The sequence below is a fragment of the Carassius gibelio genome, chromosome B17, assembly GCF_023724105.1.
Source record: "Carassius gibelio isolate Cgi1373 ecotype wild population from Czech Republic chromosome B17, carGib1.2-hapl.c, whole genome shotgun sequence".
NCBI classification, from domain to species: domain Eukaryota; kingdom Metazoa; phylum Chordata; class Actinopteri; order Cypriniformes; family Cyprinidae; genus Carassius; species Carassius gibelio.
Genome location: NC_068412.1, coordinates 12,676,889 through 12,693,477, shown reverse-complemented (window position 1 = coordinate 12,693,477; position 16,589 = coordinate 12,676,889). Strand labels below are relative to the sequence as shown.

The window sequence follows — 16,589 nt, the reverse complement described above, 5'->3', positions numbered from 1 at the left end:
TGATCCATAACAACGACAACAAAACCATACGCGCAGCTATAACATAACCACCACTTCCGCATTTGACCATGTGATATTCCGGTGTGGTGGAACATCACATGGTCTACACCGGAAACAAAGTATAGAGCGGACATTGCGTCACTGAGAGGCGACATTTCTTTTTTCTTTGGAGACTTTTGAGATATTGTAAGTACACAACTGGAGGAAATATATCACACTGTGCAAGTTATTTTCAGAAATTGTATTACAAAATTCCTACATATTGGAGCTTTAATTTATACCTTACTATAAAAAGTTACCAACATGCAATGCAAAGCATACTATACTATAGTTTTGAATATGGTTCACTGTATAATGCAGTTTCATATACTAGTTTTATTTTCTTTTTAGTATTTTGTCATTTCTTTAAGGGTTTGTAATCAAAAATATTGTCAAAAGTATACAGTGTACACTGTGCAGCAATTGGGGGGGGGGGGCGGTTGTAGCTGGAGCAACCTTTTAAAAGAAGCTACATTTATGTCAATTTATTCTAATTATTGGTTTTTTGACATGTTATTGAAATTTCAGTCCTACCCCATTCAAGTAGTACTGGCATGACTGTAGCAAATATCTGACCAAGATGGTTGCCGAGCAAACTGACTGGCTTATAAAGAGCTTTAGCTTTACTTAAGCCGGATTCTGATCCTTTCTGTTGATCTTCAGCAGTCTGCTGCTCTGGTCTGTATCTTACAGTAGATCCCTCCAGGCCACGTCCTGTGCTCAACATGATCAGTCTTTCACACTCAGCTGCTTTGGTCTGACGATTGCTGAGGAGTTACAGGAGGGATCAATGGGAGGCTGTAAATCCACCAGCCATTGTGATGGCTATTGATTTAGTGCTCAGAAGCTGTGCTATCTGCTGCATGGCACTACCACAGACCAGCTCTCTCATATGTGCCATTGATGTGCCCTGGGGAGAGATCTTACAGCTTTAGCACTCACTTGGTCTCTTACAGACACAACATCACATTAGTCTGTTATATAAAACTGCTTTGTTGCTGAACCCCACTAGTGGCCACGGACTAAAGAGCCTCTTGGATAATTACTCGAAAAATGAGTCAAATGGGACGTTGGTCCATTTTGCAGCCTGAGGACAGTTTCCATCTCAGTTCTTTCAGTTAATCATAGTGATCTTGAATTATTATTTAATTGTATTCTGATTTCAGTAGTGACATCTTGTTGGCAACTGGATACCAATTCATTTCCCCCAAAGCATTCAATTTAAGAGTTTTAAATAAGGAGGATTGTTCAATACATAATGAGAGTAGAAAAACTCAAAGGGGAGAACAGAAAGTGTCACAAAAGCTATTTCTCAGTTGACTAAATTTGTGAAAAGCACATTTTTGGGTAAAAAGAATAAATATAAAGTATTAAAGTGTCATAACTAGCTCTGGTCTCCCTACACTACAAAAAAAGTTCTTCCTCAGTATTTTTGTCTAGTTTTCCAGTACAAATATTTATGTATTCTGAAAACATAATTCTTAATTCTTGTTTCTTAAATATTAGGCCTTCATTACTATAAAAAAAAAAAAAAAAAAAAAAAAAAAAAAAAGATCAGCCTGTGCAGTCATAAAAATAATTAAAAGAGGATAGTCTTAAGAAAATTTTTCTGACCCTACTGGCAGTTTCTTATTTTAAGCAAAAACAAACTAAAACTTAATATCTTAATTAATTTTGCTTTTCAAACAAATGTCTTGATTTAACAATGATATTTGTACTAGAAAACCTTCTTTTTTTTTTCAGTGTAACTGACTTTCCAAGGGATCATAATAAAAAAAGAACCATGAGAAGAAATCCTGGCCCAGTTGAAACCCAAAAATGTCACATACTATCCATCATTGATTTTACAGTCATTTTTAAAGTTTGTTGTGCGGAAATATATTAATGGAGATAATACTGACCTTTGTAAAGAGGCATCTGTTAGAAAACATTCCCTCTGGGATCAATAAATAACAGCTATTTACATCTCTATAAGTCTACTGCACCAATGCAGACATATGCTGGATAGCAGATGAACCAGACACATGGGAGTCTCATTTCTCAACGCCCCTCAAGTAGACCTTCCCTTTCTCTTAGAATACAGAACACATTCACTCTGAACACTTTTTGGGTCAGTGCTTTAATAATGCACCTCACGCCTTTCCATTCCGGGGGTTTGAAGCCATGAATTCAGCCACACTTGTGTACAAGTGTACAAGTGTACAAGACCAGGGGTTATTAACTAGGAGGACAAAGGCCCCCAAAAGATGATCTAAACGCACATAAAAATTAAGGCAGTTGTTGGCAGTCGTGGCCTAATGGTTAGAGGGTTGGACTCCAAATCGAAGGGTTGTGGGTTCTAGTCTCGGGCCGGATGGAATTGTGGGTGGGGGTAGTGCATGAACAGCTCTCTCTCCACCTTCAATACCATGACTTAGGTGCCCTTGAGCAAGGCATCGAACCCCCAACTGATCCCCGGGCGCCGCAGCATAAATGGCTGCCCACTGCTCCGGGTGTGTGCTCACAGTGTGTGTGTGTGTGTGTTCACTGCTCTGTGTGTGTGCGCATTTCGGATGGGTTAAATGCAGAGCACAAATTCTGAGTATGGGTCACCATACTTGGCTGAATGTCACTTCACTTCATCCATTACATGCTTTTAGAAAACTATAACATTTTATTATAAAGATGCAGTGCTGTGTAGACACCAAAATTAACTTAATTGCAATGCTATTCAAAAATTTGGGATTGTTTTCATATTCATATTTTTTTTAAAGAACTCTATTATGCTCACAAAGACTGCACTTTTTGATCAAAACACAGAAAAAGTAATAATGTGAAATATTACTACTATTTTAATATACTTTAAAATGTAAACAGCACAAAAAATAAATAAATAAATAGATAGATAAATATATATAACTGTTAAAATAACAGGAAAATAATGGTAACCCTGCTGCCAGTAATTTCCTGTTATTTAACAGGGAAATAATTTACAGTATATATATATATATATATATATATATATATATATATATATATATATATATATATATATATATATATATATATATTCCTGTGATTGCAGCCATTTCCCCAGACATCAGTGTCATGAAACATGAAACATTTTTTATAATTTTCAATGTTGAAAATATAGTAGTTCACATTTGAAGTGGATCAAAACATTTCATCAAAGTTATACTAAAATACAAACAATACCCGTTCTTGTCAAAAGGACAACTTTGATGAACTTTTTTGATACACTTCAAATGCTACTGTAGTTTAATTTTTTTTGTTGAAACCATGATTCTTTACATGTTTTTAGGATTCTTTGACGAATAGAAGTTCAAAGTTTGTAAGTTTTGTAACAATAAGTAATAAACAAACACAAAAATATAATGCATTCTTTTTTTTTATTTTTCTTTCTTTTTTTTATTTTTCTTTAAAAATACTGACCCCAAACTTTTTATATATTATATAACTTTTATATATATATATATATATATACACACAAATTTATATTATAATACTATAACATTTATATTTTATATAAAGGTATTATAAGTGCAAATAATAACTTTAAAATTGACTTTTGTAAAAAAAATAATAATAAAAAAAAAATTCTCACTGTTCAATTTCCACACACCCCTAGCATCCTCTTGTGTCCCTCTTGGGGTCACTGAAACCCAGTTTGAAAACTTCTTGCACTACAATATCAGAACGTGGCGATATATCTTCAGAAGAGATTTTCAATGAAATACAACCTAGAAGCTCCCAATAAAGCACCACCTCTTAATAAATCATGCTTTGTGTGTCTGTATTTGATGAACTCATAAACATTTTTCCATCCTGACGTACTTTCTTATCTGCATTATGTCCCTGAGCTGCGGAGGCTGCTATATTCCATGTTTTATGTAGGGTTCAAACCCTCCGCCTGTGGTAAATTCTTCATTTTTTCGCTGTCACTATATCTGGTACTGACGGTTGGATGGCTTTTGTGTTCTTACACCTTTGAAAGAAGATGAAAGTGAGGCATCATCCCAGTGTACCAAACACCTCGGCTTCATTAATTAGTCTGATGCATCTTTCCACTCGCACACACACTGTTCAAGATCTCAGAGTAAACTCGAAGTCATGCCCTCTCGACCCACTGGCCCCCCGCTCGCCACACACAGCAAAGAGAAGAGACACAATTTAGCCAATTATAAAGACATATTCCAAGGCAGTTCTTGCAAAACGCTCCGTAGTTCTGCACTGTGGGTACTTAGCAAGGTCCCATCGTACATCACAGTCCTCAAGGGTAAAGCGGTCTGCTCTACCTCCGTGAAGGATGGTTCAAGTCTCTTCCTCTCTCTTTCCAGCGAGTACTTTTCGAAGCCATCACAGCAACACCTTCTCTAATGGCCTCCTGTCAAAATGAGCAGCGGCGGAGTGTGCAGCAGTGCCGTACTGACCCTGTCGCCATCCATTAGGCACCGTGCCTTTGGAAACACTGTCTGTCTGTGCCACACTCTCATTTGTGACACCACGGTACAACGCTTATCCCCAAATGGAAGCTGCCATTTTGTAATAAGTAAAGAGTGCTGGGACTGGCTTGGATGAGTACTGGAGCAATGACTTTGGAGCTCAGGGACAGGTCTAATCAGGCTTCTGACTGAGAGGACTAGCAGTCAGCAGTGATTTTGGGTCTACATCTGCAGCACATTAGCGCCATGCCAACATGAGCTCTCACACAGACAGCCAACTGGGATTTCTAGGTTGCCACACTGAGTAGTTCCTTTGATAACAGACATAAATAAAGTGGTTTTTGGAGAAACTATTACAGACTGTTCTTAATCATCATAAAATTTATTTACATGAGGAAAGGGACTTTTTTAATATCCAAATGGTAAATAATTTACAAATCCCGACCGCCTGATCGCATTATAATTTCGTAAGAATTTGAGAACAACGTTTACACGTGAATGTTTTGTGTGTTTGGATATACGCTGAAACAAATAAGATGGAATGGTATGGAAAATTGTTGTTTTTTGATTAAATAATGATTAAATGATAATCGATTTTTAAAGTTTTGGATAAAATGAATGCAGCACCTGACATCGAAGAGAATATAGTGACATTTTTGTCAAATCAAGTGAACCTGTTAAATAAATGGAATGAACAAATGTAATTACATTAAAATCAATTATTTATTCCATTACTTAAATATTATATTAACCAAAAAGTATTTATAAACATCTGTGCATCCCTAAAGTTGATCGTATGTAAAATGCTTATATAAATACATTGTTAACATGCATTTTACAATATACAATTGTGCTTATGGATATTTAGAAGCCTTTGTACTAAGCAGGGTTATTATCATTAACTAAAACTGAAACTATAACCATAAACACATTTTCACTTTAAATAAAATAATAATATATATATATATATTACATAAAGAAAAAAAAAACCTTTAAAAACTTACATTAAAACTTGGTATATTATATATATATATATATATATATATATATATATATATATATATATATATATATATATATATATTTTTATCTAATTAGAAATATTAACAAACTATAATAGTATATCAGTGATACTAAAATAACAACTAAATGCTTTAAACAATCATTGTTAAATAAGATGTCAATAAGCTGGCAAACTCTGGAAAATTCTGATTTGGAAGATTTTTCACTTGTTTCTGAATGATAAAAACTAACAAACAACAACAACAACAAAGAAAAAAACAACTTGTGTGCACTTGCATCAGGGGAGTGGTGTACAAATCAGCCAATCGGATTAGAGCATTTAGAGTTTTTGTCAAACAAAAAATAAGTACTTCACTTCATCATTATTTTAAATTGTTTAATCAAAGACCATATTATAAAATACAGAGTTGATAAATAAGTGAAACTACATTTTCATTGTGCAGTCAGCATGTAAAAAAAAAAGCAGGTTCAGTTTTTAAACTCTATTTGCAGAGCCACTTCTGCGACAATTCTGCTATGCAACACCACCTTACACAAGAAGTGTGAAAACTGAAACCTATTAATATTGATGCCAAAGAGAAAATGCGTCGCTTAGACCTGTTTCACATATTTGCAGCATCTAATTATTGATATATTCATCAGAGAGCTGCAGGTAGCGAGGAACCCACCAACACCAGTTCTTGGCTTGACAATGGTTGACCCTCTTGATAATAGCATAATTATAACCTTGAATTCCAGCTACATGAGTCTGAGTTCATTTAGGGCACACATCAAACATCAGGGAAATGGACCCGCCGAGTCTGTGTGTTTGCATTCCTTCAGCTGTAAACAGCAATTCTGGCCTAGATAAGAAGGCCGAAAGTAATGGAGAGGAAATCCTTTTAGAAATCGTCATGCTCTGTACAGCATCTAGATTAGGATTTCTGCTTATAATCCTAATGAAATTCGGTGTTGGAAATGACTTTCTTAATCAGCTAATACAGCAGCCTTTGCCAGCTTCTTTAGTTGGCCCAACAGCTCATGTTATCTCGCACACCTAGTTTGTTTACAGCTTTCCAAATGTAATCGAGACCACACCAATTGGCTGATAGTAACTGACTTGGCCTTGAAAGGCAAACTCATCTCATGTTATGAACCGCTCAGTAAAACTGGGCTCAGATCTCTGCAAGGTTTGATTTTTTCCCCCAAACTTCGATCCTAACTTTCACAGGTTTTGGAAAGCAACTAAAAGAATGACCTACTTTGAAAACTGCAGGCTGTTCTGCTCTATAGAAGCGGCATGCATTAAAAAAATGATTTCAAATGTCTTCCATTTTCTCTAGCACACCGCAAAGTACACGGAAGTACAGAGGTCAGCCATTTGCTCGAGTCTGAGTTATTAGAGTTGTTTTTCAGAGTGTGGCTTGATGCATTTCAGTAGTCAAAATAATATTTTTCAGTGCAAGTATTGAAGTATAGATGATAAATGCCCTTGAAGTTTCTTTCTTTTCTTTTTTTCCCCCCATGCACAGACATTCACATTGCGGCAGTCTTTTAAAAAACATAACTGATAATAAACCATTCTCTAATTCATACTGAATAAGCGAAAAACTAATATGTTCACCTTATTCGGTGAACTCAGAATGCAGTCTGTCAGCTTTATGTCAGAATCCCAGTGCATACATTGACACAAAAAGTGTGTTTATCTCTTAAGTGGTGGGATGAGAACAATCCCTTCCATTGTGCTGGCCTGTCTCTGCATTTCCACTCTCATATTTTGCCTCAATCGCTCCAGCTGCCACTGCAGTACAGCCTCTCTCTCCCTCAGCTCATTCAGAGCCGTCGATGCCTGGAGCTTCCCAGCTGTCACTGCCAGGCCGGGTTCTCCGGTGTGGAACCTGTGAGGTGGCTTTGTGGGCTGTGGATCCTGGAGACATGGCAAAAAGCCTCTTGATGTGATTGCAGAGGTGTTAGTAAGACGTAGACCCCCTAAATAGCCTGAAACCTTCCTCTCCACCTCCATTCTCTGACTTTCAGAGAGCCAAGAAGCCCCTTGACGTCGCCCCTAATGAGAACGAGAGCTTGCTAAGACTACTGATTTCAGCAGACTGGAATACTGATCAAACATCAAATGGATACTAATATCAAAAAGAAAGGTATTGTGGTAACCCGGATGAACAAGTACGTGGGAGTAGAAATGTCGGTGTATATCTCTTACATCACTAGGAATGTGTTAAGAATTGATGTGAAGAAATTTCATTCTCAGACACTATGGCAGGCGGTCATGTATTGTAACAGGTTAGATCTACCACATCACACGGACCACCTAATTCTCCACTGAACCAACCACATTGAATATTCATACAATGAAGTGTAATTTCTTCAGGCAAAAAAAATAATTCAATGATGAGATTAACTAGTTTTTAATAATTATTTTAGCACTATTCTCCCTTATTATAAGACATATTAAAACACCTCTCAATCTACTGGAAGAACATTGAACAGGTAATAAAAGTTCCACATGCACAGAACAAATGTGGAATTGGTGCCTATGGAAATCCGAAGAAAAGGAATATTTATTATGATGATTATCATTAAAAGGATAGTTACCCAAAACTGAAAATTCTATCATTAATTACCCTCACCCTCATGTTGTTCCAAACCCATAAGACCTTCGTTCATCTTTGGAACACAAATTAAGACATTTTCTGATAAAATCCGAGAGCTTTCTGACCCTCCATAGACACCAAGGGAACTACCACGTTCAAGGCCCAGAAAGGTACCAAGAAGAAGAACCATCATTTTATGAAGTGACAAGAATACATTTTGCAAAACACAAAAAAACAAAAATAACCTTCTGTTCCAAATATGAACAAAGATCTTACAAGTTTGGAACACCATGAGGCTAAGTAATGACTGAATTTCCATTTTTGGGTGAACAATCCTTCTAATTGAATTATGGTCATTAAGGTCATTAACTATTATTAATAAAAATATATACCATATTATTATTATTATTATTATTAATTACCACAATAATTATAAGTATAATGAACATAGGAAATTAGCATAATAATACATACTCTAAAAAATAATAATAATTAATATTTTCTCCTTTTATGTATTCATATTGTTGTTTTGCCAATATTCTGTGTAAAATAAAACTAACTACTTCAAAATTTAAACTGGAAGGTAACAAGAAATACTTTCTAAACTTCAAGCAGAACAATCCTGACCTTATTATAAGCTGAAGCCTTCCCGTCAGCACTTATGCAGGTAAATCTCACCTGCTGGGCGGTCATTACCTGTGAGGGGAGTGTGAGAGTGGACTGCTCTATTCTTCTGGCCCTCAGTTCTGTCTTCAGCCTTAGTAACATCTTGTCAAGTTGTCTGACTGTTCTCCGGGTCTCATCGCCGTGAGGACACCTCACCCTGACACTCCGCTCCCCTGGTGGCCAATCGACAGGCTCCTCCTCAGACGCATCGGCGAGAGAGCTGTCGATCACACTGTCCTGCAGAGACAAAGGCATAAGTGCAACAGGTCTGTCACGAACCCCTTCTGAGACAATTGAGATGCATTGTGCTCAAGCCATGCCAAATCAGCTAGATCTGCAAAAAGAATTACACAGTCTTTGGATTCATTTACTAAAGAGCTATAAGAAGACTTAGTTTGCTGCTGGTTCTCATTTACAGTCAGAACATGCATAATGTGTAGCTTGGTTTTGCCAGGTCTCTCTTTAATGTGCAATCAATCACAATTGAACTTGCTTTTTATTTTTTTCTGAGGAAAATTAGTGATTTTTAGCTATGCAAAAACAGAAAGCTTCTTTGAAACAAGCTAAATTATGCAACAGTGCTAAGACAGTTTCTACTGAAAATCCCATAGGGATTTTAAAAAGACTCAGTTATATGTCATGTACCAAACCAACATTACAAACTTTGATGTAAAGCAAAAAAGTACAAAACAAAAATACAAAGGTACAATACTGTGTAAATAAAGATACAATACAATGACATGAAGGTCTGTGAATGTCATAAATCACATTGAAAACAACAGAGAAATTTCAAGTTATGTTGTATATAGAAACCATCTATTTCAATTGCATCTATTTCATCTATGGCAAATGTGCATATGAATACAATCATTCAATTTGAGACTGTAGGGACACTGACTATATTATGTAATTTGCAGTGCTTCATGGGAGTGGGTGGTCACTGAAGAGCTTTTTTTTTTGTAGAGCACAATTTGCTCATAGTGTTTCTCTGATTGGTCAGATTTCTTTTCAGAGTCACGAGGAAAAAACTGTTAAACCTCAATTCCTCTACAGAAAAATGTATTGGGATTTTTACCCGCAGAACCAGCTGTTGCATTGTTTTGTTCACTTTCACAAAGTGACCTTTCAAAAGGACCAAAATGATTCATAAAAAGACGTGTGCGTCTACTCCCTCATCTTAACATTTCAGTAAGGTATGTTGTTGTATGGAAAACTAGTCCCAGATTGTGATTGTTGCGTTCATATAAGAAAGACCAAACTAATTGTAAAAACACAATTTGTGACAAATTTGCTTAAGAATAATACTCCGCGTAAAAGCCCTTTCACACCAAGAATAATATCTATACTGTATTTGAACATTTATTAAAACTTTATAGTTATAGTTATCATAAAAGTTATCCTCTTCTGTGTGGCCTCAAGGAGTTTAGAATAAACTGACAACTCTACATACGAGCAATAATAACAGCAAGCACCACTGACTGCTTTCTTGTTTAAACAGTTGTGCTACAAAATGTCCCAAATGACTCTGTAAAATTGTTTTGGGTAGATGATCCAGTTCGCTCAAAGTCAGACTTTGCACGAGCACCCGTAAAGAAAATAAATTCTTTAAGAACCTGTGCTAATCAACAGCGGCTCAACCAATAGCTGAAGCTTAAGAGCCGCTTCCATCAATCTTGTGTGGACAGTGACAAAACAATCCTGCCCAAATAGCTCTCCATCCACAAAATGTTTGGCTTTCATCAAGGACTATAGATTTCCCATTGATGCAGTGGGCATGCTATTTGATTTCCATTCCCCTTCTTCCTGTTCTTTGGAGCGGGGAACTTTTGTCTGCGTTTCAAAAGTCTAAATTGAATTTCTCACTAAAAGGCTCCAAAAATTGAATTAACGGGGTTTAAAGTATTTCCACAACTCAATTTGATAGAGCTTATTGTAACTATCGGAAACCTCACAATGCCCTTTATTCTGACTGTGCATCTTATATTAACTTCTATCGAGGCTCAACATAAAAGAACCGTAAGAAAAAGTAATCATTTCAATAGTATGATGTGCTGGAAGTGGGAAAACAAAAAGCCTTCCTCCATTTGTCCAACTCAAAGACACCCGTGAGCTCACCGCTCTAACTGAATAGCAGTTAAAACATTCCTTTTTATTTCAAAATGCACACTGCCAGTGAAAAATGAAACCCCTGCCAAGTGCTCAGGACCCACTTCTGCTAGCCGGGGAATTCTTTACAACTTCATTTCAAATTGGAGAGGTGCCAGTGAGAGTGAGGGCTCTTGTCTGCCAGATTCAGAGTCCTGGAGCGCCAGAGCATCACTGTGAGTGACAACTCAAAGCTGGGCAAGGTCACTGCGGGCAGACCGGCAGTCTGGCTCTCAAACAACAGTTGGGTAATATACATATTAGATTTAGCATCATTGGGAACTTTTCAGAGTAAACTAATTCGGTCATGCTGACAATCTCAGTCATTGAACTGGATGAACCGGCCATGCATAAATACCTGAGGCTGAACAGCAATATGACAGCGTGAACAAACAGAATATTTAATAAAGGAGCGTGACTTTGAATCTCAAATTCAGTCCTGCGTGGAACACAGCAGACGTACCATCCAACACCAGAATAAAGGTTCGTGGAGTTTCCAATCCAGATACGCCTCCAGAATTCCATTCAATGCTTGTATCCGCTCCAGTTCCTGAAATAAAAAGTAACAAAAAAAATCTGGATTACACGCGAAGAAGCTCTGTTGTTTTTAAAACAATAAAACCCCCAGTGGCCCTGCAGTGCAAAAACAGTTTTGTGCACCCTTGGCAGCCGCTTTGATCTGTACTCGTGGGCAATTTTTCCCTGTAGGAGCTCAGCTAATACCTCACATCTCTGCGGTTAGACAGAAGCACTCCAGGGACTTAGGCTGATGACTCTTCTCAGCACCCCACACAGGCTGAAGGGCAATGGGGAGGGAGAGAGATCTCTGAGCTGCCCACCGGAACTTACACGGCTTGAGAAGAGTGATCTATTAGCCTGTGTCTGAACACATCCCACACTGTATACCTCACATAGTAAAGTCTGACAGGCCAAGGACTGGAGAAAGCTGAAGAATACCTGCAGAAAGCTATTAGTTAAGAAGCAGGACACCCCGGACCCTGATGTATGCGATTTATAATCTGCAATCTTTCATCATCATGGATGCTGAGCTCTGCTGCAGGGTGGTTTTGAGCCAATTACCTGAGCCATACATGATTAATTACTGTGAAGTTACAGACAAAAATGATGTCATGACAACACAGATTGGCTGATGAAACCATAAGAATGTGCACAGCCCCAAACCCTTCACTAGCGACTACAATGAGCAATGAGCCCTTCAAGAGAACTGGACATTGGTTATGTATCTAATATAATAGAGCAAAGTCATTAAGTTGCCAAATGATGTGTTAGTTGGCCAATTTCATGCCCGCTCCATGTGTTACTATTCATGAGTGTAAGAATAAAATGGCATGAGCTTTAATCAACTACACAATCCATCCATTCTTATTACCATCCATTCCCATTGATCAATAAAATGCAGATTCAACATGTTGCCTTGCATAATCACTTTTTGTTAAATGAGTTTATTTTTTTATTATTATATATTATTAATAGACATATAATTATAAACTTTGCATTTGACAATTTTAATTCATAAAAATACACAACCATTCAAAGGTTTGGGGTTGGTAAGACTGCATTTATTTGCATAAAATATGGTAAAACCAATAATATAATGAAATATTATTACATTTTAAAATTACATTTACTGTACATTTTTTTAAATACTAAAGAACAGCATTTATTTGAATTATATATATTTTTTAAATATATTATTATTTATAAATGTTAGAAATCGATTGTCATTTCAGATCAATTTAATACGTCCTTGGTGTGTTTATGTAGCAAATAACTTTAAAACATAGCATGAATGGGTTTACTAGATTAGAAGTAGGTTTTACTGCATTTTACTTTTTTAAATAAACATTTTGAGAGTGCCGACTACAATGACTGTTCCAAATAATTTCTTTGATAGGAAAAAAGAATACAGGACCAGGATCTAAAAAGCACTCATCTATTTTTCACTATCTTTCTTACACTTTCTCTATATACCACTTGTTCTTTTTCAAACTTATTTTATACACTTTTAAACAACCTATCTAGCAAAAACAGCCCCTTCATTAGATCTCAGGAGGGAGACTTTTTCCCAGAGATAAAATACTCTTACAAACCCTCTAAAGAGCTGGGGAAAGAGGAAGGGAACAGGAGAGCGTGGGCCTTTTGACTTTAAAGATCAGTATCCAAACTCTTCAAACAAGCAGTATTTCCCACCTTATTAATCTGTCACACCAAAGCACGGGGCGGCAGGTACATAGAGGTGGATGCATCATTACAACCTTCTCCAGAATAAGCCAGGGAATGAAACACATTGACAGCTGCATGCAATCATTCGCCGAATGATACAAATGAGCTTGTTACCTAGCTTACGGCAGTTATTATCGAACGCTGATCACCACAAGCTCTGATGACGGATAGAAGTACTTACCATACACCAAAGGAATACAAATGCAACAAGAAATCTCTGGAGAGAATCTAAATTAGTAAAGTCGTCACTTGTCATGTAATAACAATTATCAGGGGCTGAACTCAGTGTTTGCACAGTGTTTAATGCACAAATCCTGAGACCTACATGATCTCATGCCAATATTTCATTAAAATGTTCAAGCATTTTCATGTCACCTTGTCAAGAGCAGTTGACGTTGTGTTGCTGTGATGGGAACCAGTGATGTGAGGCTGACAGACAGCAGAGGGGCTGATATTGGAGATAACCTAGAGAAAGAAAACACAGGATGTTGCTACATTTCTGCATTTACATCTGAATCTGCTGTTTTCATCATTATTTTAGATTCTATTTTTAGTGACTTGCCCTATGGGTGAATTTAGACTTCTCCTCCTGGGCTGAGAGTAAGCTCTTCCACTGGAGCCTCAGTTTCCCATATTGCCACTGCAGTGCATGTAGTACCTGGTCCTTCTTCACTGTGGTATCTGCTCCTGGTCCAAGTGCCGCTACGTCAAGCTGTTCTGGTGTTAGACCCTGAGCGATCTTATATGTTCACAAATGTGACAAGAAAAATCATTACAGTGGCCATCAAGCATCATTCTAATACTGAAACAACATCCAGAGCGAAATAGTACAAACCCAACAATACAAAAGTAAAGATAAAGAAATCCTGCAGTAGATTAAGGTTTTATGATTTATCCCTTGAGGAGGCATGAACCCCAAGCTGGTTCCAGGGGAGACTTTCATTTTGCTTTGTTAAACCCATAAAACAGGAATCGCTACTTTTGGCTGTTGCCTTGAACTAATAATGATATCTTGATCTTTTTTTTTGTAATTAACAGCTTAACATATGATTCATTTACCTATTTAGGGGGAAAAAATGTAATTGTTCAGATGGTAATCATAGCAGTAAGATTCTTATGCTCACAAAGTCTACATTTATTTGATCAAAAATACAGAAAAACTTTATTTTACTTTGTAAAATACTATTATAGTTTAAGGTTTGTTTTCTACTTTAATATATAGGCTAATTTATTCCTGTAATGGCAAAGCTGAATTTTCAGCAGTGTCGAACGATCCTTCAGAAATCATTATTATCATTATTAATATACTGAATATGTGCTCAAGAAACACTGATGCATTTTTTCAGGTTTCCCTACTGAAAATAAAGTTCAAAACAGGATCATTTATTTGAAATGTCTTCGTCACTTTTGATCATTTTAATTCATCCTTTCTAAAAAATGCAATACTCTGTCCTATTAAAAATATATCAATGTGTGGATTAAATAACAGATTCTGTATTATTCAATCTACTTCAGAGTTTGCTACTCTTTGTTATAATGGGGCCATTAAGGATTTTATTCATGCAAATGATACATATATTAGTATTGTTAGAGTTAATAAAATCCTTATTAACACTAATGATACTAATACATACAAAAACGAGAAGGGACACATTTCTTTAATGACAAAAATATATATATAAGATGAACAAAAGAGAAGTGAAACCAGAAACTTAAGTCAGTCGTGCATGCCAAACTCAACCACACAATGATTGCCAGGGTGTTGCTATGTCATTGATGTGGTGTTCGGTGGCGTTTATAGTGTATTTGCTCCAAACAAAAGAGCCCACCTTTAAGTCTCTAATATTCTGGTTCTTATATGACTTGGGTCAATCCTTTAAAGTAAGCCTATGGGTATTTTTTCCACTCTTTTATCGTAAACCAATCGCAAATTCGAAATTAGAATGCTTCAAACTTAATAGCATACTTTTAGTCAACACAAACCACTTGGCATATTACCCATGCCTGTAGAACAAACAGCGTAGGATGAGTTACATGCTAATCTAATGTATATTAGGTATGACTGAGTAACAGTGATGCTTGTCTTAGCAAGCACCACTACTGAAACAGAAACAGACGCTTTGAACGCCTCCATTAGATTAAAGTTTAAGGATTTAACCAATTAGACTTTCAAAAAGAGTGAAATAGCGTTAAAATTGATCCTAACAGCAAATAGGATTTTATTTATGTGTCTTACTCATGATTGCTTTTTTATTAGAAAGTCAATTAGATTAGTCAGCCAAGGGCAAACCGAACAAGTAACAGTTTAGTATCTTGTGTAATGTTCTTGAGAGGCTGCTGATAGTTTTTTTTATTTATTTAAAAATAAGAATAAGTAGTAGAAAGTCAATGTTCTGACCATTTGCACAATTGTGTATAAAATAAAGTTATCCTGCTCTCTGCTGGCCTTACATAAAATAACACTTGACATCAATAGGGAAAAGAAAGTAATAAAATGACTAATCTGTTCCTTGCTTGGATAACCAAAACTCAAGGTCTCACCAACGGTGCAGATGAGAGAGTGTCTAACTGATGAACCTTCTCAGCCAGCAGGAAGTCCAGTAGATTCCCTGATGACAACACCCATCCGAATGCCAAGAGCAGATCTCGGCTCCCCACTTCTTCTATGTGACTTGGGGGCCAGGGCCCCACCACCCAAGGGGGGCCATAGCCACAGTGACACAGAGCACTCCTCACAAACAGCAGCTGCACATCTGCAAGCACAGCACTGTGGGTTGTAAAAACAATAGTGCATTACACATGGACTGCAGTTGTTCGCACTGATCAATTTACCAAAACCTTGGTCTTTAGAGTCACGGCACGCACAATCCAGAGCAAAAACTCTCTGCAGAAGCCCACTTAACAAACTCCACATGTCCACTGCCTGAAAAACAAAACATATATTGAGCACACTAAGCAGGGATAATCTAGCTAATGATGACTTATCTATCAAATTATCCTAAATCACATTAGAGAGGGAGAGAGGGAGAGAGGGAGGGAGAAGTGGTATCATTATAGTACTAAGGTATAATGATCAACTTACCGCATCTTTTCTGTTGAATTTAGCTCTCCTGAATGCCTCAGCCGTCGGTATCGACTCGACGCTTAATGCAGATAGTAACTTACAGAGAGAAGAAATAACTTCCTTCACTTTAACACTCTTTTCGCGCGACATTTTACAAGTATCGTTAGTATGTTTACGTCAATAGTTGTTAGGCAACAGACACTTCCTAGTTGAGTCATTCAGGATTATTGTTGATTTGGCGCGCTACATGATTGACGTAAATCCTGACCAATAGGAATTGTAGACAGCCACCTTGATACGTCATACTGCATGGACTTCATTTTACACGATTTTATTTATTTATTTATTTATTTTATGTTGTATATTTATCTATGTAAT

General features: G+C 36.8%; 1 protein-coding gene across 2 annotated transcripts; it reads right to left on the bottom strand.

Annotated features, from left to right (window-relative positions):
• Nucleotides 1-5,866: 5,866 nt before the first annotated feature.
• LOC127976040 (tubulin epsilon and delta complex protein 1-like) lies at nucleotides 5,867-16,497 on the bottom strand. Of its 2 annotated transcripts, none has more exons than XM_052580143.1 (8): nucleotides 16,230-16,497; nucleotides 15,980-16,070; nucleotides 15,689-15,900; nucleotides 13,710-13,886; nucleotides 13,523-13,612; nucleotides 11,367-11,453; nucleotides 8,789-8,995; nucleotides 5,867-7,548 (listed from the first exon to the last, which is right to left on the bottom strand). In XM_052580143.1, exons 1-8 carry the CDS (start codon nucleotides 16,359-16,361, stop codon nucleotides 7,186-7,188), a joined length of 1,359 nt encoding a protein of 452 aa, XP_052436103.1. In that variant the 5' UTR covers nucleotides 16,362-16,497; the 3' UTR covers nucleotides 5,867-7,185. The 2 variants fall into 2 exon arrangements, with proteins under 2 accessions (XP_052436103.1, XP_052436105.1); XM_052580145.1 differs by having other exon boundaries at nucleotides 15,986-16,070.
• Nucleotides 16,498-16,589: the final 92 nt, after the last annotated feature.

Bases quoted from the DNA above. Each gene is read 5' to 3' on its own strand.
- LOC127976040 (XM_052580143.1), bottom strand. From the start codon at position 16,361: ATGTCGCGCGAAAAGAGTGTTAAAGTGAAGGAAGTTATTTCTTCTCTC. The intron at 16,071-16,229 runs GTAAGTTGATCA...TTTGTTTTTCAG, and splicing joins AATTCAACAGAAAAGATGCG to GCAGTGGACATGTGGAGTTT. The intron at 7,549-8,788 runs GTAATGACCGCC...CGTTCTCATTAG, and splicing joins CTCTCACACTCCCCTCACAG to GGGCGACGTCAAGGGGCTTC.